The sequence below is a fragment of the Strix uralensis genome, chromosome 2, assembly GCF_047716275.1.
Source record: "Strix uralensis isolate ZFMK-TIS-50842 chromosome 2, bStrUra1, whole genome shotgun sequence".
In the NCBI taxonomy this organism is placed as follows: Eukaryota; Metazoa; Chordata; class Aves; order Strigiformes; family Strigidae; genus Strix; species Strix uralensis.
Genome location: NC_133973.1, coordinates 94,271,902 through 94,294,912, shown reverse-complemented (window position 1 = coordinate 94,294,912; position 23,011 = coordinate 94,271,902). Strand labels below are relative to the sequence as shown.

The 23,011-nt window shown below is 37.6% G+C and overlaps 1 protein-coding gene across 2 annotated transcripts in view; it reads right to left on the bottom strand.

Moving 5' to 3' along the window:
• Positions 1-20,994, bottom strand: part of KLHL1 (kelch like family member 1) — a 263,122-nt gene extending 242,128 nt beyond the window's left edge. For both annotated transcript variants that reach the window (XM_074859534.1, XM_074859535.1), the window contains exon 1: positions 20,486-20,994. In XM_074859534.1, the coding sequence (XP_074715635.1) occupies positions 20,486-20,994 (509 nt within the window). The remainder of the gene's footprint in view (positions 1-20,485) is intronic.
• Between the last annotated feature and the right edge of the window lie 2,017 nt (positions 20,995-23,011).

The following is a 23,011-nucleotide window of genomic DNA, read 5'->3' as shown; positions in this document are numbered from 1 at the left end:
TATAGGACCACCAAACATAGCTTTAAACAGTCTACTTGTGGCTGGCAGAATCTGGCATAACTGGACTACCCCATCCAGCTGTGACCACATACTCTTGGTCTCAGGGATGATCCTTTAGGTGGACTTAGTTTTTTTGTTGTTGTTGTTGTAATTTGTGATTTTGGTTTTTAATTTTAGTGGGATCACTGCAGCCAAGCAAAATGGTATAGTCAGTTGGAATTCACTGAAAACTAGTTCAACTGATACTATTTAACTCCCACAATAAAACAGGGTTTGCAAAGGCTTCAGTCTGAAGTACATATCAATCATTTCTCCCTTACTTGTTTTCCTTTAAAATATTTTCTGGAGGGTAAAATTTTATTTCAAAATGCACTTACCCCTGAGTGATGATATTTTTAATTGACATCAGAAACATGCATACTAAAAACACAAAGACTTGCAAAGATTTTATATGGTTCTATGCTTGGTATTATTAAAGTAATCTTTTCCAAAGGTTATAACTAACCTTTTGATGGTCTTTTTGTCAAAAAACTGAAGGTTGACATTGAAGCTGGTTCTTGTAACATGAAATATTCACAAATTACTTCAGTGCTTTTTTCTTTGTGCTAAAGAACCCTTTTCAAAACATTCTTATTCAGCAACTATCTTCTGCTGATGTATTAAACTTTTATATCAGAGTTAAAGTTTTATAAGGTTTAAGGTTATAAAATATTAAGACAAGAGCTGAGTGTCTGATAAGTTCTGTTTAAAAGAGAGCAAGTATATCTAACAAAAATGAAAGAAATGTGCATTTTATTACATTGCTGCTTTAAAGAGAAGCTTTTCTGATTCTTTCTTCTTTATTTTCCTCATGCTAAATTTGTTTTCAATAAATGCATAACAGAAAAAAAGAATAACCTTTGAGTTCCAATAAAATGAAATTGTTACAAACTTTATTTCAAAACTTTCAATTAGTTGGTCTTGACCAATCCCTAAATTTGATCAGGCACTACTCGTCACTAGAAGTCAAATGTATTTTAAACAAAATTAGTAGCAGAATTGTCAATACCTATGGGACTCTGTAAGATTGGGCCTCAATTTGAATGCATTATGTTTGAATTCAGAAATATTCATCCTGTGTCTCCAAACAGTATCCCTATATGAAATTCTTACATGCAGTTCTTAAGGACATTAAAAAATAATTCAAATAGATGAATGCAGACATTTCAGCCCTGTTAAAAATTTTAATTTTTTATTTTTATTTTTTTTTTTACTTCTCCATAGGTAAATAGCTATGTGCATTGGACTGCAAATATCACTTTAAACTGCAAGAGTAGCTTTAAAAATTTTATTTATCTTCTGAAATTTTAATTTTGTATAGCAATTTTGTAGTTTATAGAATTTTCATTATAAAGAACTGTACTGTGCAATTCTTGGTTTCTATCATCTTTTGCTTAGAGCTTTCTGCAAATGGAGTTATTTTTATAATGTCTTCTTTTTTTGTACTAGTAATTGTAATTTCAAGTAACTATGCCTAGATATGGGAGACAGCAGGCAAAAATTATTCTTTACTTCTACTGTTAAAAGCATGTTTCTCCTCTTTTAATTCATTCTTTCTATCATTTTAGGTTAAGCTGATGAGGCTTGGGCTGCCTCCCTAGTAATGAAAGCACATTAGCAGGGTAAAATTCAGATTTGGCCTTGCCCCAGTCTATTCTACATTATTCTATACACAGAGAAATTCTATGGAAACACAGAACAGGCATTATAGAATACTAAGCACTTCTGAAGCACAATCCATTCCATATTACTGTAGACATCTGATATATGTCAGCTGAACCATGGTTTACAATACATAATTCTCTCCATTGGCTATAGAGTGTAGAAACACACACCAGAATAAGTAATCTAAATGTAAATGGCTAAAATTACTTGAGACACTCTACCTCAATGATGATATTCTCACTCAAGAATTGTGATTCTGCTTCCCTTGTAATATGAGAACCTAAAAATGCCTCTTCCTACCACACCACTTAAGTTTCAGTTTCTCTCACTGAAATTAATATTCTGCTTCAGACCCAAGAATCTTCTAAACAACAAAATAATAAACGTCCGTAGACAATCCTGGTTTCATTCTATACCACTAATGTGGAGCCCTTCACAACAACTTTTGGAGCAAAGTGAATCATCCATCCCTTCCAAGCCTAACTCCTTTCAGGTAACTTTTCAGGTCTGTGGATACTAATCTAGATGCAATTTCATTCTTCTGTTTTATTGAATAAAATGAAACACTTAACATGTAAAATTTTCAGTCTTAGGATATGGGCAGATGGTAGCAAGTGAACAAGCTGACCTATCTTAAGATATTACTGCTTCTCAGCTGACATACAGTAACTTTCCTGCAAATGTTCCTAAATTGATGTAGCTATAAAGTAAAATGAATTAAACTGCCATTATGACAGTAGCAGTTCACATTCTTCTTACAACTATTTTGTCAGTTGTTTTGTTTTATACTTCCTCAGATCTATTTTTTTCAGTTAAAAAATCATTACAGTGATTTACAGTCAGTTACAAATTAAAAGATTAGAGTCCTAACAATCACCAGTGGGAGGTTAGTTTTTAACCAAGACTTGGCTGTTAGCTTTTTAACTTAAAGTTAAAACTCTTCTATATACAGAAAAAATAACATTGTAATAAAATTAAACAAATAATTCTGTGAGCACCAGAACTAATGAGTCTTGATTTCTTATGCATTTTTGCTTTTTGGTTTGAATTAGAACAAGATTTTCTGTTACCTCTTCAGAGAATAATGCTATCCTTTCACAAAGTACTTTGGTGGTGGTATGTAGGCTGTCATTTTCAAATGACAGTGTTTTACAAAACTTGTCGGAACATACTTATTTTCAGTACTTATCCTAATACATCATTTTTTTTCTGACGTGATAATAAGAAAAGGTTAGGATGCAAGAGGTACAACACAAAATTTTATGGAGATGGCAGAAAATCTGATCTGAAAGGAAATCAAACTTAAAGCGTGCAAACACAAATTTTCAGTGGTTGAAGTCTTTTACTCATATACCATTATTTCATAGACTTACCTTGCCACCTTTAATTCTGTGGTGCATCTACAGCAGATTAACAGTAGTACTGTTTGAGTACTATTAACAAAGGTCCATCTAAACAGTTAAATGTCGGACGCTTTGGTACTTGCAGAACCATCTGACGCTGGCTTTGGACTGTAAAATGAATTTCTGCTTTCACTTGTCTAACTAATGCACGTACTTTCATCCCACCGATAGAGGGCTCATTTTGTGCAGCATATGCCACACCTTCTTCGTTCACATAAGCTATATACAACTGTTTAGTCCATTATGTTGGCTATATGACTACTGGTCTAGAGGTCTTTATTTTAGATGAATAAAATTAAATTGGACAAACTCCTATTAGTAAACTGATACATCACTGTAAAAACAAGGCTAAAATAGCTTCATTGATGCTGAATCCCTGCAGTTTTAGCAAAGAAAATTTGCCAAAGTTGTTAAATTGTTTTGGACCTGACAATCCAATATACAAAAATAGTACTAAGAAAAGTTATCGTAGTCTGAAGAAGGTTACTAAAAATTTAGTACTCCTTCTCTTGCTTGCATGCCATTTCTCCTGGATTTTCTAATTATAATACCTAAGAATTGTTCTTTTACTCTCAGAAATTAATTTCTAATACAATGTAGAGATTGAAAAAACAAAGCCATTTTAAAAGGTCATACAGCAGGAACAATACACAGCATTTGAGAAAAAGTTTAGCAGAAGAATAATACTGCTTTTTTGCCCCTTTTAAGATTTTAACAAAAATAGTATTTCTGATATGAGACTGCTATGGCTCATTCCCCTTTGACACTCCATTTTACTGAGTACTTATGAGCAGTAATGAAAAATAAGGTTGAAATACTATGTTGATAGTAAATGATAAACCTTAATATAAGAATAATTCAGTATATTTGTTAAAAAGGCAAGGAATACTGTAAAGTATTTAAAACTGATTATTGCTATTTAAATCCTTGGCTGTTTTCAATGATATACCAAGTATGTGTAAACACAGGAGACTCTAAAAAATAAAAGATTATTGAAGTGAGATAACTATACACAGGGAAGAATTCAAAAATTAGTAAATAAGAAGTCCTAATCAGCTCAATTCAACACATTCATTTAAATAATTTAGTATTAGTTTTTGTAACACACTTCAGGCTTTTAAACTATCTAATTATGATCTCTGAAGCAAAAATATTTTTTAAATTAGACTGCAGCCTTTTTGTTCATATGCCATTGAGGATGCTTCAGTAATTTTGAAAGTTCTTAATTATTCGTTTTAAATCAATAAATCATGCAGTGGAATGACTCCTTCCCACTATTTTTTTTATAAAACAGTATTTTCTTACAAAAATGTTTTCATGGAAAATTCATGTTCATCTCCGCTTTTGTGTAGAGAAAAGAAACGTATTTTTGACTGACCCTTCCACAGTGAACTGAATTACAATAGAATGATCACATTTTATACATAGGGATTATTTTTTCGCCCCTTTAACACATTTTGGCCTCCATTCATTTTCAAACAAGTCTAAAGGAACTTGTTATAAGAAGGACTCATTTAAAAAGCACACTTAAAGATCAGACATTATTACAAATTAGTGTGAGAAGTAATTTGAATGATAAAGGAAATCAGGGACTGAAAAAAAAATTTTGTAAGTTTTTTATCTTCTGTAATCCTTTATTACAACATGAACCATAAGTTTAAATTTTGACAGGAGATATGCTTTTAAACTTAATAACATATGGTGGGCCCCAACAAAAAAAAAATTCCAAATATTTAAAACAGTTGTCAAGAATACAATTACTGGAAGCTGTCAAAGATTTATTTCTGAAGTTCTTGCTTCAGATTTCTGGTATGTTGTATTTTAGTTTTCCAATTACATTCATGTTTCCAATTCCTAATAATGTTCTGAAAATTCCACAGAGCAGTGTGGAAACTTTCCAGACTCCAACTCTCTCCAGAAGTTTAAAAAACAAGACTAATATTGAAAAGGAATAAAAGTTACAGAAAAACAAAAAATGCAAATAACCTTACAAGATTTTCTGAAAATCTGCATAGCAAAGACAAGGCACGCAATATAATTTACAGAAATAGTCATTAGGAATACCTGGCTTTGAGACATCACTTATCTTTCCATTAGAACAGCTTTACACTGAGTTTTGATTTCTGAAACTTGTCTACTGTACATGACGTAAGATTTGTGTTTGGTTGGTTCATTTTTTACCTTACCTTTTGAGACAGTGTTCTGTTCCTGAAGAGAGAAACATCTACAATAGTGAAGAAGCGGTCATTACAACTGCTGCTTACTCTGAAAGGATGCTGGAATTCAGTCTTGGACAGAACGATTGTCTGTTATGGTAATGGTAAGGAATCTCAGATAAATTAAGTTTCACCTTCATGCAAAGGGGAAATGTATTTTTCTAAGCTTCACCACAGTCTCCTCCATAGTAGTGTTTTTATGAAAAGACAAAAAGGCAGTATCATTATTTGTACTTTTTCCAGGAAAAATTGGAATAACTAATGAAGAAATATGAAAATTAAAAAGAAATACATATCAGCAAGGAAACCGGGACCCATCTAACTGGCATATCAATACGCTCAAACGTGTAGACATTTAAGTTTTATTACAGTGTTGTGGCCCTGACAGCAAAGTTTGGGACATAAAATCAAAACATGACATTTGAATACAGAGGCAGCAGTACATTGGAAATTAGTATTGTTCCTGGTTTCCCAGCTTGTCTATCTGTATTTATATACACAGAAACATACAACTGTGCATATGTTGAAATATGCAGATAATTCACCTTTTAACATTAAAAAAAGGACATATTGACATTTTTCTGTTTAATTTAGGCCATTATCATACTTTCTTCCAAACTTTGAGCAGACAATGTTATCTGCATAATACTAGTTGGAGCACCTATCATCTGCTTGCAACAGAATGTACAAACCATCTGTTGGGTGGATTTTTTTTTTCAACTTCTGTTTTCATATGCTAACATAAAAAGCAAAACAAAATAAAAATCCTGAAGTATACTTGAGCTTTTCCTACTGCACAGTAATCACGGGCGGTTCTGTTTAGACTACACAAACAGGCAAGAGATAAAAACAAGCCCCTGAAGAGTGAAGTTATTTGACTTCACCTTGCAAAATAACATATGCCTAGATACGCCCCTGTTGTAATATAACAATTAGTCTACAGAAAAAAAAAGAAAAAAATTCTTTCCAATATTTATTCTGGAGATTAGTTAATCTTACTATTCTTTAGTTTTCTATACCTTGAACTTTTTCACTGATCTTTTCAAAATGTTCTTGTGTCATGCACAAAGGAATTAATTTCAATACCAGACAAAACATTTAAGAAACATCTGTATCAGTTCTTAATGACTGAAATTTGGAAAGAAGCCTTCCAACTAATTTCTCCTTCAGAAGGAAGCCTCTTAGAAGAAGGTTCATAAGACAAGCAAATTCCTTCCTTTCTTAATTACTCCCTGCCTTTTTTTGCTACATAATTCCCAATCACCACCACAAAGGAAACAGGACACTTCAGACAGCAATCGCCTTGATGAGACAACCATATTTGATTCTGTGAGTTACACTCTTAATGCTGTGTATTCTCTTATTATGAGAGGATTAAGAGCCTAGCACATAAAAAGAACTTACTTCAACTCTGAGCTTCAGTAATTCTTGAAGCCTGTCATGAAAACAGTATCACCTGAAGAGAAATCAACCTAACAACTTAGATGGTGGAGACAGATGGTACTAGAGAATACATAGTGCTATTAGGAATGATACAAAACTACTTTTAAGTCTTTATTTTGTATCTAATTCACTATTTGTTTCTGGAAGAAAAAAACTTAATGATATTTTCCACAATCTTTTTAAGATGATATAAAGAGAAATATGACACTGAATTGGCTCATTGAGGGGATATCGATGAAGATGATGCACAAAAAGAAACACACTAAATTTTAGAGTTTGAGGAACTAAACACATAAGTTTTAATTATACACTTTAACTTCATTTTTATAAGTAGTGTGGATGAATTTATTTTCCTACATCATTTATTTGAGAGGATATAGGGACTTGTCTTTACGGACTCAGACTCAGAACAGCTAGTTTCAGTTTATAAATTTCCCCAGGTAATTCAGTTACTTTTGCTTCTGTGTTATGTCTTAAAAAAAAACAGATAATAGTACTGGCATTTACTTCCAATTAGTATAATCTCATTAAACTCTAAGCTTTTTAAGATATGAGTATGCGTATATGTTAAATGCCTAACATGATGGGGACTGATTTTAGTTATGTATAGTCATGACATCTGGCACACCACAGTACTCCAGTGGAAGAGCAAATCAAATGAGGAAGCCATAAAATGTAAAGAGAGGATATACTTACATTGTAGATATATTCAAAGAATGCTGTAAAAATGGGATGGTAACAAAAAACGTTTAATCGCCATATGAAAGGTTAGTTTTTTTTAAATTTGTCAGCTCTGCAGACAACTTTTTCATAGAAAGATTACTGACTGATAGTTTGTGAGAGAATACAGTTCCTTCTTCAAGGCAAAAGGGCTGTCATGCTTAAACGTGTCATGATTGACAGACATTTGTCTAAACTATTCTTCTAATCCCAGATATCAAATAGGCCACACCACTCCCACAAAATCTGTTCCTGTGCATCAGTATCTGTAGAATCAGTTTCTTACTGATCATCTCATGAGTGATTTAAATGACAGAATCACAGAATCACAGAAACATCCAGGTTGGAAAAGACCTTGAAGATCATCTAGTCCAACCATTAACCTAACACTGACAGTTCCCAACTACACCATATCCCTAAGCGCTATGTCAACACGACTCTTAAACACCTCCAGGGATGGGGACTCCACCACCTCCCTGGGCAGCCCATTCCAACACCTAACAACCCGTTCTGTAAAGAAATGCTTCCTATATATCTAGTCTAAACCTTCCCTGGTGCAACTTGAGGCCATTACCTCTTGTCCTGTCGCTTGTTACTTGGTTAAAAAGACTCATCCCCCGCTCTCTGCAACCTCCTGTCAGGGAGTTGTAGAAGGCGATGAGGTCTCCCCTCAGCCTCCTCTTCTCCAGACTAAACAACCCCAGTTCCCTCAGCCGCTCCTCGTACGACATGTGCTCCAGACCCTTCACCAGCTTCGTTGCCCTTCTTTGGACACACTCCAGTAATTCAATGTCTTCTAAGTCTTTTCTAACATTCCTTTCATAGGAAGAGTATATGACTATTGTTATCAAATCTTTAAAACCCAAAATAATTCTTTCCTACGTTAATCTTTTTTTTTGGTACAACATGTTTTCTAAAATTCTTGTGATTTTTCACTCAGAATTTCTCCAAACAATCCATACATTTTGTGACTGTCCTGGACAACAGAGTAGAGCTGAAGCTCTACCAAAACTGATCAGAGAAGAGGAATTATTAAATTGTTTTGCAGGCTATGTATCTGTTTATATATTCTTATGATTACATTATAGCAGCAGCATGGCATTGTTGATTTGTATTTACTTGCTGTTTAACTGCAAAGCTTCTGCAGGACTGATCCCACTGCATATCTCTGCTGATTATTCTTGTGACAAGATAGCAAGTTGAACTATTCCATATTCATTTTTTCAGAGGATGTCTCTGTTTTTTCAAATTATTTTGCATTCTAATTCTCTCCTCTAACATATTAATGAATCCTCTAAGACTCTTTTCAATTTTACTTTTAAGAAGCATATGCTTTATTTCCTTATTTAGTTATAAGTTACTACAATGAAAGCACTGGGCCGAAAAGAAACCTACAAAGAATTCCAACTGATACCAACTATTGTGTCTAATTTTGTATGTGAACAAGGCTTTCCTCTTGCATTCTTTTTATAGCAGTTTTCATAAATTCCATTTCCAGTCCAGATGAACAGTGTACAGAAGCATTCGCTTTTATCTAAATTCCAATCCTCTCAAAGACTATTATATTTTCAAACAGAAGCGATTAATCTTCTAAATTAAAATAACAAGAGTCAAGATATGCAAAACTCAATTCAGGAGGATTAATTATAATCAAATATGTTGGTGAAGGCATTGTTGATTAACAAACAATTATTTATTGAAGCTTTTTCTATTAAAAAAATCTTCTGAAATGTAGCAGTAGTTTGAAGTCTTTGTGTCTGTCAACAGAAGACTAAAAAGATTTTAAAATTTGCTCCCACTAACTGAAAATATTAAAACACTGATTATTCTGCATTCTTTACTTCTCTCTCTCCCCTTCTTTCTCCTCTCTCCTTCCTTGTTTTGAATCTTATATATTTTGAAGTTGTGCTTACTATTGCTTTTTTTTTTTTTTTTTTTAATTTCTTTTGGAGTATTTTTGTTCTGAACTTCAGATAATTGATATAAAAAGTAGGCCATAATTCTGGATAAATTAATAATAAAAATTAAGACAAAACATCTGAGAAAAAAATTCAACTTGCATAAATAGATCCACCATATATTACACAGGAGTATATTTAGCATGATGACTAGTACTAAAAAGTTCTCTGATAAATCATTTTATAAAAATAATCTTTCAGACATTCACAAATTATTATAATTCAATTGCATGCATAAAAATATACCAGTGCATGTGGAGATTACTAATGAATGGATATATACTAATATTGTTCCAGATTCCAATTTATAACTAGAGAAATAACAAGGAATTTGAGAAAAAGTGGTGAACCAGGTCAGCCTGAAGGCCTGGATTAGTGACACACCTTACCTGTCTAAACAGAAAAAGAACTTACATGTCCAAAGGCAGCCAGAAGTCTAAGAACAGAAAGTTGAGTATCTGAAGTGCCATATATTCTTGCAAATACAGATGCACTGTTCTTTTTGCATGATTTCTCCATACTTATGACACTTGCCCAGAAACATAAGATAACTTCTATGCTCTGAAAGAACTTCATCACTAAACTATACGATATTCTGGGAGGAGACAGCTTCAACAAAACCACACAAGCACAACAAACTATGTATTCTGTATTTTCTCTCTTTACATATTTCTACATCCTATTTACAGGTATGAATCACTTACATAGTTGAAGACTCACTAGAAAGAATTAAGAGTCGAAATAGGATTCAATCCTAGGACTACATTCAACAAATAAGGTACAGGTGTGTGATTATACCTGTCAGATGAAAGGATCTTTTGTGATCTTTGATTTGATTCAGTTTTGGGTTCCTCTTTGAGCTTTGCACAAAGCAGACTACAACAGCAGTAAAAAGATACCATAAGGTCAAAACAATGCTGGTTTTTCCATATGGTTAGAGTGGGAGGAAGGATAAAAACAGATGACAGGCAAATCCAAGTGTTATAAAAGGTTGAACATTTTAATGTTGATAAGACATAGCAAAACAGAAAATGTGATTAATACAGTTTAAAAAAGAATGAATGGTGGGTGATGCATTCCACACTGTGACCCCAGCTACTTATTAGACAATAAGAAAGTAAGTGCCTTAAACTCAATCAATACAGAGTGATAAAGATTATTGGTTTAGATTCAAGAAATAATTTTTAATTTTTGAAAAAGACATTTCCATCTTTCAAAATCATTTTGAGATAATGGCAAACGTTGAAACAATGCTAAGGGCCAAAAGATAAAATATCCTGTTTTCATTCAGATACAATTTTACATGTTTCATTTCTAACATTCGGTTTTAATATAACAAGTTGAAGCAAATCATTCCAAACTTTGGAATACACACCACATTGAACTAAGTCTTAATTCTCTCTGCACATTCCTGTTGGTTTGTTTCTGAGAATTGAATACTCATGATCATCCTCTATTTTCATAATAACGAAATTATTATTTCATTAATTAAAATCAGTATTTTTCACGTGAAAAATATCATTAGCGTGAACTCCTGTAAATTGCTGTCTTTGGTGTGAGGTAAAAGCAGCTTCTGTATAAATACCAGGCTAGGATGAGTTGTCTTCTGATTTCTTTAAGTTACTCCTAGGACTTTTAATTTAGATGTGAATCTTTTATTTTAAAGCCTCCAGACACACCAACCCAGATGGGTGAAGTAGAACTGATGAATTCCGCATCAAGCAGTGAAAGTGGAAACCTAGAGATGAGATGTGTCTAGGTAGGTGAAAAGATGGATTCTGGATCCTAACTGCTAAAAAAGGTGTATGTGACACAGTCAAAATGTGGCAGGGACATACGTAGTAAAGGAGTGAAGAATGAAGAAATAGGAGGTATGATTAGAAATGTGGTTTGGAAAACCACAGGCTACACGTAATAATGACCTGTGATGCTCTGAGTCTTTATGGCTATATAACTGTAATGCTGGTCTAACTTACAGTAATTCTCAGCACTGCCAGTACAAATACTCAAGCTGGAAATAGGAGATATGGAGTTATAGTCATATACACTACAGATAATATGATATTTCTTGTCGATGATGAAACAAATGAAAACCATAGAGAAGAACAACCCGATATAAATTGAAAGTATGTATTGAAATTTCCAGATAAACCTTAACATGAATTTTGGAGAAAATTACATTGTTTTGCTTATTCTGCAGTTAAATGTTTTCATTTCTTATTTTGTAATAAATTCAAAAAATATTTTAAAAGTGTAAATGATTATAATGTTTTAATCTGTTATTACAGCTAAAATTAACATCTTTTAAAAAATTTTAAATAAGATACTAAAAAGATTAATGGAAAAACATCTAAAGAAAATTATAATCATTAGTAAAACTGTTACCAAAAATTACTAATATGTTAATATTTTGTATCTGTGTTTGGCTTAAATTACTGGTAAGATATGACTTCCTGAAATAAAAATCAGAAATTTTAGGCACTGATGAAATTATATTTTTGGTAAAGTTTAGGTTTGGGGATTTCAGGGGGTTTTTTTCAGTATTACTAGGGATGACTGATTACTTATTTTTCTGTGGAAGCTGCAGCAGTTCTCAACTTTTTACAAGATAGATTTCCTTTCTGAAACTTTTAATGGCACACATCTAGCTATTTCCCTAGTGCAAATAATTTATTTTAGGTCATCAATCCTGTATTCTAAAAAATTGTTCAAACAACACCAGGAAAATTGTATACTAGGAAATTCTGTCAAAACATCATAGCATAATATTTAAGGAGCAGTTTTCATGCAAGTTTGAGATATAAAAGGAAAGAGCAATCTCTTAAGCTGCTTGTAACAGGGAAAAAAAAAAAAAGGTGTCACAAGGATAAGAAGTAGCTGTTAGAAAGCAATGATCACATGTTAAGAATATGTTAACCTATACGTAGCAGCACCATCCTTATGAATTTAGCACAGATTCCAACAATATGCTCTATTTTCTTTTCCATGTATACTATTTAAGTGAACTTCACTGCTCACAAAAATAGCATAGGGGAATCAACTATAATTTATTTATTAATAACTGTGTAGGAATCTAAAGATTAAAAGTAAGTGTATATGCATAAATATATAAAATATTTATATATATATATATGCACTTTCTATATATGTATAATGATGTTTATATAAAGAGAGATGATACAGATTTAGACATTTGTGTGCCCATACAGACTTATGTATGTCCATACTATTATTACTACAAAACTGTTTTTATCAGAAAAAAAAAAAAAGAAATTCAAGCCAACCATATTTCTGGAGGCTTACCTATAGAGATTCAGCATCAATTTACTATGTAAATTTACATTTACTATGGAAAGGCTGAACAGCATTTCCCTTTTCTAATGCTGTTTGATGTTACCCATAAGATAACTATTGTTTCAGAGGCATTTTACTGGTATTAGCACTTCTCTGTGCAGCTAATATTTTCATTGCCAAATCTTTTCTTCATGTTGAATCTTTTGGAAATATTCCAGCAAAACAGTACAAGCATTTCTGAAAATAAGTCTGAAGGAAAAAAAAAAAAAAAAGTTGTTGTAGCCAATGTTTAAACTACATGGATAAAAGCGACAAAAATAACTGTCAAGCCTTGCTTTCTAGAAGGTTTAGTGGTCCTATGTTTCAGAGCAGCACCCTTAGATTTACTGGGATGAGAGATATGCTCTTTACTAACGCTATGAAAATCTACCAAGATTTAATTAATTCTATCCTTTTAGAACAGTTTGAATTTGCAATGAAGACTTCAAATTATGTTCATTTGCTCAAATTTAATTGAACATTAAACATTTAGATTGAACATTTAAATCTGGACTAGCCACTTCAGACTACTGTAACACTCAATGAAGAGAAACAGGCATGTCTGGAAGACAATTCACCTTATTCTAAAATGTGCATCTGAGAAAGAGATAAGATAAATCCTCACCAATGACAGAATGAATTACTCAAACTTAGGTGTCTTACTGACCCACTAAAAATAGCAAATGGTACCGTCAACTTGGCAGCAGTTGAGAAAACAGGTCAGAGAAACAGTAAAACTGGGAGCTGGGGAGAAAACATCAGAATTGGAATTCTATCAGGATTCCATTAAAACTCACAAAGGAGCTGGAGGAAGGTGTAAAGGATACTGAACTTCGAAGATTAGGAAACAATGGCAGAGAAACAGAAGAATGAGAGGTCTGAGAAGCTGTAAGGGAACTATGGGACAACTAGACTTGATTTATGAAAGTATCTAGGACAAGATACAGGAAAGAATGAACCGTTCTGCATTAGCATAATCTAGTAAAGTAAAGTAATCTAGTGAGTAAACCGAGGAGGTGGATCGTAAGAGAAGCCAATAAAATCAAGCAACACTGGGTAAGGAACCTAGGATTTAAATTAGGCAGTCAGAAATAGTTTGAGACTGTGGAAAGGAGAAAAAAAGCTAGAGTAAGATCCAGAAAGAGAACATGCAATTAAGACAAAAGGAGTTTAAAGACAATGGAACAAAAGGAAATAAGTTTGGGAGCACCAAGAAGAAAAGAGTATGAGTCTGTGCTTGCTACTAGCACCTCAAATGCAGCAGAAGACTCTTAAGACTTGCTATCCCTTCAGCTGTCGGTATTCCCCAGGCTTTCTGCAAAGACAGTACACAATCACCATTGTAATTATCCACATAAAAATTAAGAACTTCTTTTTGCTATCAGTTATTCTATCAGTTCAAGTGGCAGTGGAATATATAGTAAATTCCCAAGTTTCACTCCTGCAGCCAAGTGGTGGACAAGAGAAATGACAGCACATGAAGTGACCTGTGTTCTTCTGCTTCCTTTGTTAAAAAACAAAACTGCAGAACCCACATTAGAAATACTTTTCTAGAAGTAGCAAAGCCAAAGACTTCACAGTTAGGACATTCTAGAACTAGATTTTTCCTTGTAACTTTAATTCCATCCATGTGTACATACAGTCTTCAGCTCTGTAATGATCCACTATTTTTATCACCTGACTCTTTTGCATCCCATGCACAGACCATGCATCCTCTGAGAATGAATCAGAACTTTGGAGGAGAAAGGTCTGTGGTCTAGACGAGGGGATCAAGTGCACCCTCAGTAAGTTTGCAGACGACACCAAGTTGGGTGGGAGTGTTGATCTGCTCGAGGGTAGGGAGGCTCTGCAGAGAGATCTGGACAGGCTGGAGCAATGGGCTAAGGCCAACTGTAGGAGTTTCAATAAGGACAAATGCCGGGTGTTGCACTTTGGCCACAACAACCCCCAGCAGCGCTACAGGCTTGGGGAGGAGTGGCTGGAGAGCTGCCAGTCAGAGAGGGACCTGGGGATGTTGATTGACAGCTGGTTGAACATGAGGCAGCAGTGTGCCCAGGTGGCCAAGAAGGCCAATGGCATCCTGGCTTGTATCAGAAATAGCGTGGCCAGCAGGGACAGGGAAGGGATCTTATCCCTGTCCTCGGCACTGGTGAGGCCGCACCTCGATTCCTGTGTTCAGTTTTGGGCCCCTCACTACAAAAAGGACATTGAATTACTTGAGCATGTCCAAAGAAGGGCAACGAAGCTGGTGAAGGGTCTGGAGCACATGTCGTACGAGGAGCGGCTGAGGGAACTGGGGTTGTTTAGTCTGGAGAAGAGGAGGCTGAGGGGAGACCTCATCGCCCTCTACAGCTACCTGAAAGGAGGTTGCAGAGACCTGGGGATGAGTCTCTTTAACCAAGTAATGAGCGATAGGACAAGAGGGAATGGCCTCAAGTTGCGCCAGGGAAGGTTTAGACTCGATATTAGGAAGCATTTCTTTACAGAATGGGTTGTTAGGCGTTGGAATGGGCTGCCCAGGGAGGTGGTGGAGTCCCCATCCCTGGAGGTGTTTAAGAGTAGGGTCGACATAGCACTGAGGGATATGGTGTAGTTGGGAACTGTCAGTGCTAGGTTAAAGATTGGACTAGATGATCTTCAATGTCCTTTCCAACCTGGATGATTCTGTGATTCTGTGATTCTGTGTTGTGTATGAACCCTACCTCTTTTGTTGTGAAAGTCAAAAGTATAAAAGCATAAAAGTTATATAAACATTTTTATGTTTCATAATCAAGTTGAAAAGCTAGCTCATGATAAAAACAAATGAATTAATCTCTTCTGATTCCATAACCTAGAAAGGTAGAGTTGTGTTATCTATATTCCACCCCAGCATTAAATTACATTCTTAACAGAGCAGTCTATACAAGATAGCCAGGTCAATGGAAAACATAAGCAACTACAAATCTGACATCTATAGTATCTAATTTTAGGATCTGGCTATCACAGTTCATATATCCATAGTTCATATTTTGATATCTGAATAATACCAAGAAGATAGCACCCCAGAAAGACCAAGTTCATTTGAGAAAATACTTAGAGGTGTGAGAGCTCACAACAGACTAAGACACAGGAAGGTGTCTTGATTCCCTTCTTTTTGTAAGCTCCGGTACTGAGGTCAAAGCTGGAAAAAGGAAACCCCATTTACTTAGAAACCAGAGCCCAGAATCCTCTATGTACAACAGTACATCAATTACTTAAGCTGTAAATCTGGATGACAATTTTATCTACATTTTTTTAAAATGATCAAAATATTTTCTCATTAAATTAGAAATCTGCATTGAAATTCTTGCTCATCCTGACAGGTTTCAAACACATAACTTTCTATAGCAGCATGCTAACCACAAGATGGTAGGTTGCTAAGAGAAAAGAAGGAAGATTTGAAAGTGGAAGACTTAGGCAAAAGCATCAAAATGCAAGATTTGTGGGATCAGAACAGAAAAATACAAAAAAAATGCTTATCCAACAGTTTTGATTCTATAGTTTAAAAATACACATATTTATGTTCCTGATTCTACCCTGATCATTATTGTCATTTCTTATTAAATAATGATTTAATTTCAATAAATAGTTTTGAGCATAGAGACTTGTAAATTACATTGCTCAGTTAATGTTTGAATTACAAAATTATGCTCTCACTTTTTAAACTTTTGGATGCTATTAATATTGAATTTTTTACTTCCCAAAGACAAATTCGACAGAAACAGCAGAAAACACTCTTTCCTCATGACTTTTTCTACTGAAGCAAGATCTGACTGTGAAACTCTGCTGTGTGAGGAGGGCACAGTACTCAGTCTCACTTCTTGCTTTACAGCACATTATTATACAGTATCTAGCGGTGGGAGGACTTGCCATCTTCTTTCAGAAGCTGTATTTTCAAATACTTGTAGGTTTTGTGAAAGACTTCTGCACTGTCAGCGTTTGCTTTGTGTGAGTTAGGCATATCGAGCATATCCTCTTGGAGCTGTCTCTCAAACAATATGTTAATTCAATCCTGTGTTCCTCATTCCTTTTGCACACAGTCAGAGAAGTGTGGGACTGGTTTGCAGAAGGACCCATGATGTATGGGTGCAACCGAGAACACAAAACTAGCAGGAGAAAAATGCTATATGTGCTCTGAAACCAGCAATTTGAACTCCTTTTCATTTTTCTCTCTCTCTCTGTTTTACCGCTCCATTGTAAAATAGGGCTGTTGTAAAGATAAACCCATGAGTAGTTGTGAGGCATGTGCTGAGTGTAGTGGTGAACAGTGCTGAGGACTCATGAGTAATTACATCTTCATAGGATTTGGACAGTGTAAAGCAAGCAAAGCATGCTACCACTCACTGAGGGAAGAGGAAATAAAGTACTGACTCTTTGATTATTAAGTGTACACCATTCATGTTGAGGGTTGATTAATACGTCACATAAGAAAAGCTAACATGATCATGCAGAAACTCCATTGTAAACTCATAGGAGCTGATGGATATACAGAAAATCTTAGCACTGGTATTTTCCAATTTTTTGTGGCTGATTTATAAATCTTAATTATAAATTAATTATATAGATAATTTTTTCTTAACAGCTTTTTCTTACAAAATTAAGATCAAAATAGAACTTATGTTTAAATATCTACTGCAGTTATTGCCAAATTTGTCATGCAAGCTCTAAACCAATTTGATATGCAAGTTTTCAAGCAATTTCAAGCAATCACATAGTGTTTTAACACTGTTAACTGTAAAACATTTTTTGTTTTTACAAATACAATATGGAATGTAAAACAATTACATCAGTACTTTATATCATGCATGAAGTCTTAACCCTTAAGTCTTCTTAGCATCAATGGGACTATCCACATAACTTTACCTGTGCATACAAGTACCTGCACAATAAATATGACAATTAATATGGAAGCATACAAAACAAATAAAGTAGAATGTACTTGTTATTACCCAACCATGCTGTCTCATTAAATAAAAACCATAATATCTAACAGACTATTAAAAGTAAAATTAAGAATTCAAGATCATTCAGCTAAGTGTTTAACTTACATGTGAAAACAGAGTACCTACAAATCCACAAATAGCCAAAAACAGGGATTCTGAACATGAGATGGGCTGAAAAAAAGATGCCGGTACAGAATTCACATATCAAGCAGAGAGGAGCAATAAGGAAAAAAAAAAAAAAAAACTCTTTGGGGGATACAAGGACTCCAAGTAGAAGCCAAAGGGAAAAAAAAAAAAAAGTGTCATTTTCACTTGTACTTACATAATAATAATAGAAGTAACAACAAATTTATTAATCCCAAGCATAAAACCAAAGCCACCATGTCAACCTGCTCCTCACATTATGTCCTACCACTGGGTTCCTAGCTAATACTGCACAGAGACCTCCTGTTAACATTTGAAATATTGTGGATACAGTCTATATTGGAACATATCCAAATATTGGAATCTCATCATTTTCACAAACCAAAAATACTGTCTTCCAAACAGTCCTGAACTATAAAAGTAGTTGCTAAATAAGTACCGGACAAAACAGAAAGGAGAGACAGGAGTTAATGATTTTACACTCACTGTACCAAACACGCAGGTGTACGCCTTAAGGCTTGGTGAAAGTTCCACCTATTCATCTGTTGATGTATTTGGTGGTATCTATCACTCAGGACTGAAGGGTAGTTTACATATCGTAGTCATAATGAAGTAAAGAAGTTGGCACCATTCATAAAGAGACTAACTACTACAGAAGGAGTGAGACATAACTTGTCAGGGCATTAGAAGACTGTTGGATCACCGAGCTTTCAAGCACAGAACTGCCGTTTTTGCTGCACTTGACCACCTCTTGCCATAGCATTCAAAACGCATGTAGGTAAATGAAAGATTCTTAGATGGAAAAAGAGGAAGTCTCAGACTCTAAAATTAGCTTAAACATTTTCATATCTCAAAAGGTGGCTTTTTCATTAATAGTAAAATGGTATCTCTCTGCCTTAGCTATTTTAAATCTGAACAAATTTTAGCATATTCCTTCAACAAGACTAGGAGCTACTGACAACTAGATGTGTTGTTTCAGTAGTAATGAACGAAGAACATGAAATAAATGGATTATGAACACCAAAGAGCAGTTAAGAATCATATATATATTATCACAGAGTACGTATGTGATGAGGAAGTCCATTCTAGCAAGTCAACTATTATGGACAAATCAAGTGGTGCCATTAAAATTCAGTCAGCTTCTGTCAGTATGTAGATCTCTGAGAATTCTCAGACCAGTGACACACCTAGTATAAAATCTATAGAATGCGATTATATTTGTACCTGGGTTTAACCTCTTATATTCAGTTCAGAAACCCTGAAGAGATAATTTTGGTTTATTTTACCTGTCTTTATAATGTATCTCAATAACATTTTGTATTGAAACCTACAATAAGCGTCTTCTTTTTGTTCAGAATAACTTCCAAAGTTCATGAAAACTTCAGCATCACTTTTTCTTTAAAAACCCTAAATCATCCATCAGCTATTCCATATTTGTTTAAATGATGTAGCTCCTATGAAATGAACTATGCTAACTGACAAAACAACAAAGAGCTTCATCAAGTAGAGAATACATGCTTTAGGTCTCTATGAAAAAGCTTAACGTGCTCAAAGTTATATGCACATGTATGCTGATCTACAGCCTATTAATCCAAACAAATGCACAGTGCTCTTTATCTAATAGAGTATTTAATACCATATACTTTACTTTCAATACGAAGAACACAAATCATTCTTTTCTGTTTTGAAACAGAACTATACATTTATTTCCATAGACGAAGTAATAAATGACAAGGGAAATGAAAATTAAATTATTTTAACAATGGGGAGGTGGGAGCAAGCAGAGTTAAACCAATGAAGCGTTTTATCCTCAGGATTATCTGTATCATGGTATTTCTGAAAGCTCTATGTTAGATATATTTTCTTCTTCTAATGATTTTCTGTTTGGGCTGGGGTGGGGAGGAGGGCAGGGGTTGAGAAAGAAAAGCAATTCAACATTAGCAGAAGTTTCATATGAAACACAAGCACCTGGATGTGCCTTGCTTGTTCTTACATCTTCTCAGGTGTCACTCCGTTGATGACTCATAAAATAAATTCTTATTTTTCTCTGAGGTAGGCTGTGACTCGACTTAGTCACCGAGATCCAGGAAAGCGGAGGTTTCTACTTTTACCTTTCACCTGGCATCCCAATACTTTGAACAACATCACCTCCCGCTAGCATTTTAACGAACTTCTGAGAAAGTTGGGTGGCGACGATCCCCAGCGCGGAGCGCCGGCATTGGGAGGCCCCTGTGCGCGGGGCGGGGCAGGGCAGGGCAGGGGCAGGGCAGGGGCAGGGCAGGGCAGGGCAGGGAAGGGGAGGGGCAGGGACCGGACAGGCATCCCCTGCCCGCGGCACCCCGACCCTGAGGCTGGCCGGCCCCTTCCGCGACCTTCGGGCACCCCGCCACCCTTCCCGCGCAGCGGGGCGCCCCTCGGCCCCCAAACCCCGCCATTTCAGACGGAGGAGCCCTCCCGCCCCCAGGCCCCAGCACCCCCAGACAACGCCCGCACACAGCCCCGTCACTCCCCCGCTCCCCGCGGCAGGGAGGCGGCGACCCCCCGCCGCCCCCCCGACCCGCGGGCGCCGCGCAGGTTGCGCCGCAGCCGCCGTTCTTCCCTACCTGTGCCCGCCTCCGTCACCTGTTGCCCGGCTGCCGCCATCCCCGCAGCCCCCCGGCGCCTCCTCCCGCTCCGGCGGCGCCAAGGGCTTCTCGGGCTCCCGGGCCACCTCCATCCCGCCGGGCGCCGCCTCCGCCTCCTCCTCCTCCAGGGACTCCACGTAGAAGACGGTGCGCGGCGGCGGCGGCGGCCCCGGCCCGTGCCCGTGCCCCAGCCCGGGCCCGCCACCCGGCCGGCCGCCGGCGGGCAGCAGCGTCCCGTTGGGCGGGCCGGCCGTGGTGGCCGCCGAGGAGGAGGCGGAGGAGGCGGATTTCTTCCAGAAGGCGCTGTTGCCTCTCTCCTGGCTCTTCAGCAGGCGGCTCTGGCTGGGCCCCCAGTGCTCGAAGCTGCTGTCGGGCGGCAGGCAGCCGCCCCCCGCCGGGCCGCCCGCCGGCGAGGGGTGGCTGAACAGTTTCCAGCGGAGGCGCAGGATGTGCTTCACGTCGAAGTCTTTCCTGCCGGAGCCGGACATGGTGCCGCGGCGGGCGGGGGACGGGCGCGGGCTGAGGCGGGACTCACGGCGGCCGGGCAGGGCCGGGCGGCGGCGGCAGCGGCGGCGGCGGCGGGGAGAGCGCGGGGCGGCCCCGCTCCCGGCAGCGGCGGCGGCTCCTCCGGGCAGCGCCGCGCCTGTAAGGCGAGGGGTGGTAGCCGCCAGGAGGAGAGATGCGCGCACACACCAGTGCGGAGAGAGAGAGGGAGGACGGATGGAGTGATGCACGGAGCCGAGAGGAGGTAGAGACACCCAGCAAGGAAGGGAGAAGGAGAGAGGGAGCGATGCCCAGCGCTGACGAGGATCGCACGGTGATCAGTGGAAAGGGGAGGAGAGAGCGAGGCAGAAATGAGAGACACCTCTCAGGGGAGACAGGCACTTGCGAGGGAAGAGCGGGCGACGGAGGCTGCGAAGACTCGCTAATCTGATTAACGGGGCAGCCGGCGGAGCTACAGCCCGGAGAGGACCGGCGGCGGCGGCAGCCACAGTGGGAGGCAGGTGGCTCTTCCTCAGTCTCTTGGAGCTCCGTGACCGAGAGCAGCCAGGGAGGGAAAAGTCACCTGGAAGCCTCTCTCCACCTCCCGCCTTCCCATCCCGTTTCTCAGGGGAGTCCCATGCCTGCAGTTATCTGGGATGGCAAAGCCTGAGAGCTGGCACAGAGAGAAAGCGGGGCTCCTTTATATACGCTGTACGTAGGAGAAAAAAAAAAAAAAAAAAATCACGCCCGTGAGGTTGTCAAGGTCCTCAGTGTACAATTTTCTATCTATCTCGGCGCCTCTCACCAAGCCGCCCCCTCCCCTGCACGTGACGCAGATGTGCCCTGGGGCCGTCAGCGCGGAGAGAGAAGGAAAAAGATGCTTCAGCCTTCCTCGTGCAAGTAAGTCGGCAGGTCACTCACTGCCCCTCATAGCCGCCTCCTCCTGCCCTCTCTCCAGTGCAGGTCTCCCCACCTTGGTATTTTGGTTCTCAGACAACTGTGTAATAACCGGGAGCAAAATAAAGCGAAACCACAAATGCAGCAGCAGCAAGCACTGGAGTGTGAATCATAGGAGTACAGACTTAATAGACTGCATGCGGACCGGAGGAGGCTACAGGTTAATGATTTATTCTGCAGGCTCCGTTCATTAGCCTCTTGGCTCAGTGTTGCTGTACTGGTAGAAGACATTGCGTAGAGTGACAGTGTGTCAAACAGAAATAACCCTGTACATCTGCTTCTTACCTTTTATATCTGCTTTTAATGCAGTCTGGCAGTGCTAAACCCAAGGGAGGTTCCTTCACAATAGGGGGATCTGCTTAAGAATATCTACCCGCTTGGGAGGGGTGTCACGAAGTACAGTGTGCATCTGGGACATAATTACAGAATAAAAAGCTTCATGGTGAAATGTAGGAGAGGATTACGGGAGAAAAACTGCGTATCACCTGCTAGCTCATAAATCCCCATGTATGAAAAGTTGCCGGGAATGATACGCAGAATGCCTGCAATCCACCTGTACTGCAGAAAGTAGTACTTTAGAAGAAGATTTATTCCTAGGAAAATGATGAAAAAGATTGTATTTTCCTCCAGGTACTCTTTGCATTGGCCAGCTTTACCAATGCACTCGTGAGCTATCAAAAGTTTGTTATACTAACTCTGTGATTTCAAGAAATAAAAGTTGAAGGAATTCTTTCCCTCAAGCTGGAATGTTGTATCTCCTCATTCATAAAATGCTATAGCTTGAAAATTCCTCCAGAGAAACAAAAAAGCCAAACATTAATTAACAATTTTATTACTGTTTTATTTACTTTATCACTGAAGTATATCACTGTTTTATTTACTTTATTACTGAAGTAGTGCTTCTGGGTAGAAACCAATATTAGGGTTTGTGTTTAATGTTGGTGAAGTTCTGGATTTAACAGAACATGAAATTCAGGACACAAAGTCCTGCTTTCAAAAGAAGAAAAATTGCCACTGTGCATTTTAAATATTGATTTATGCCACAACAGCTGGACTGCAAACTCT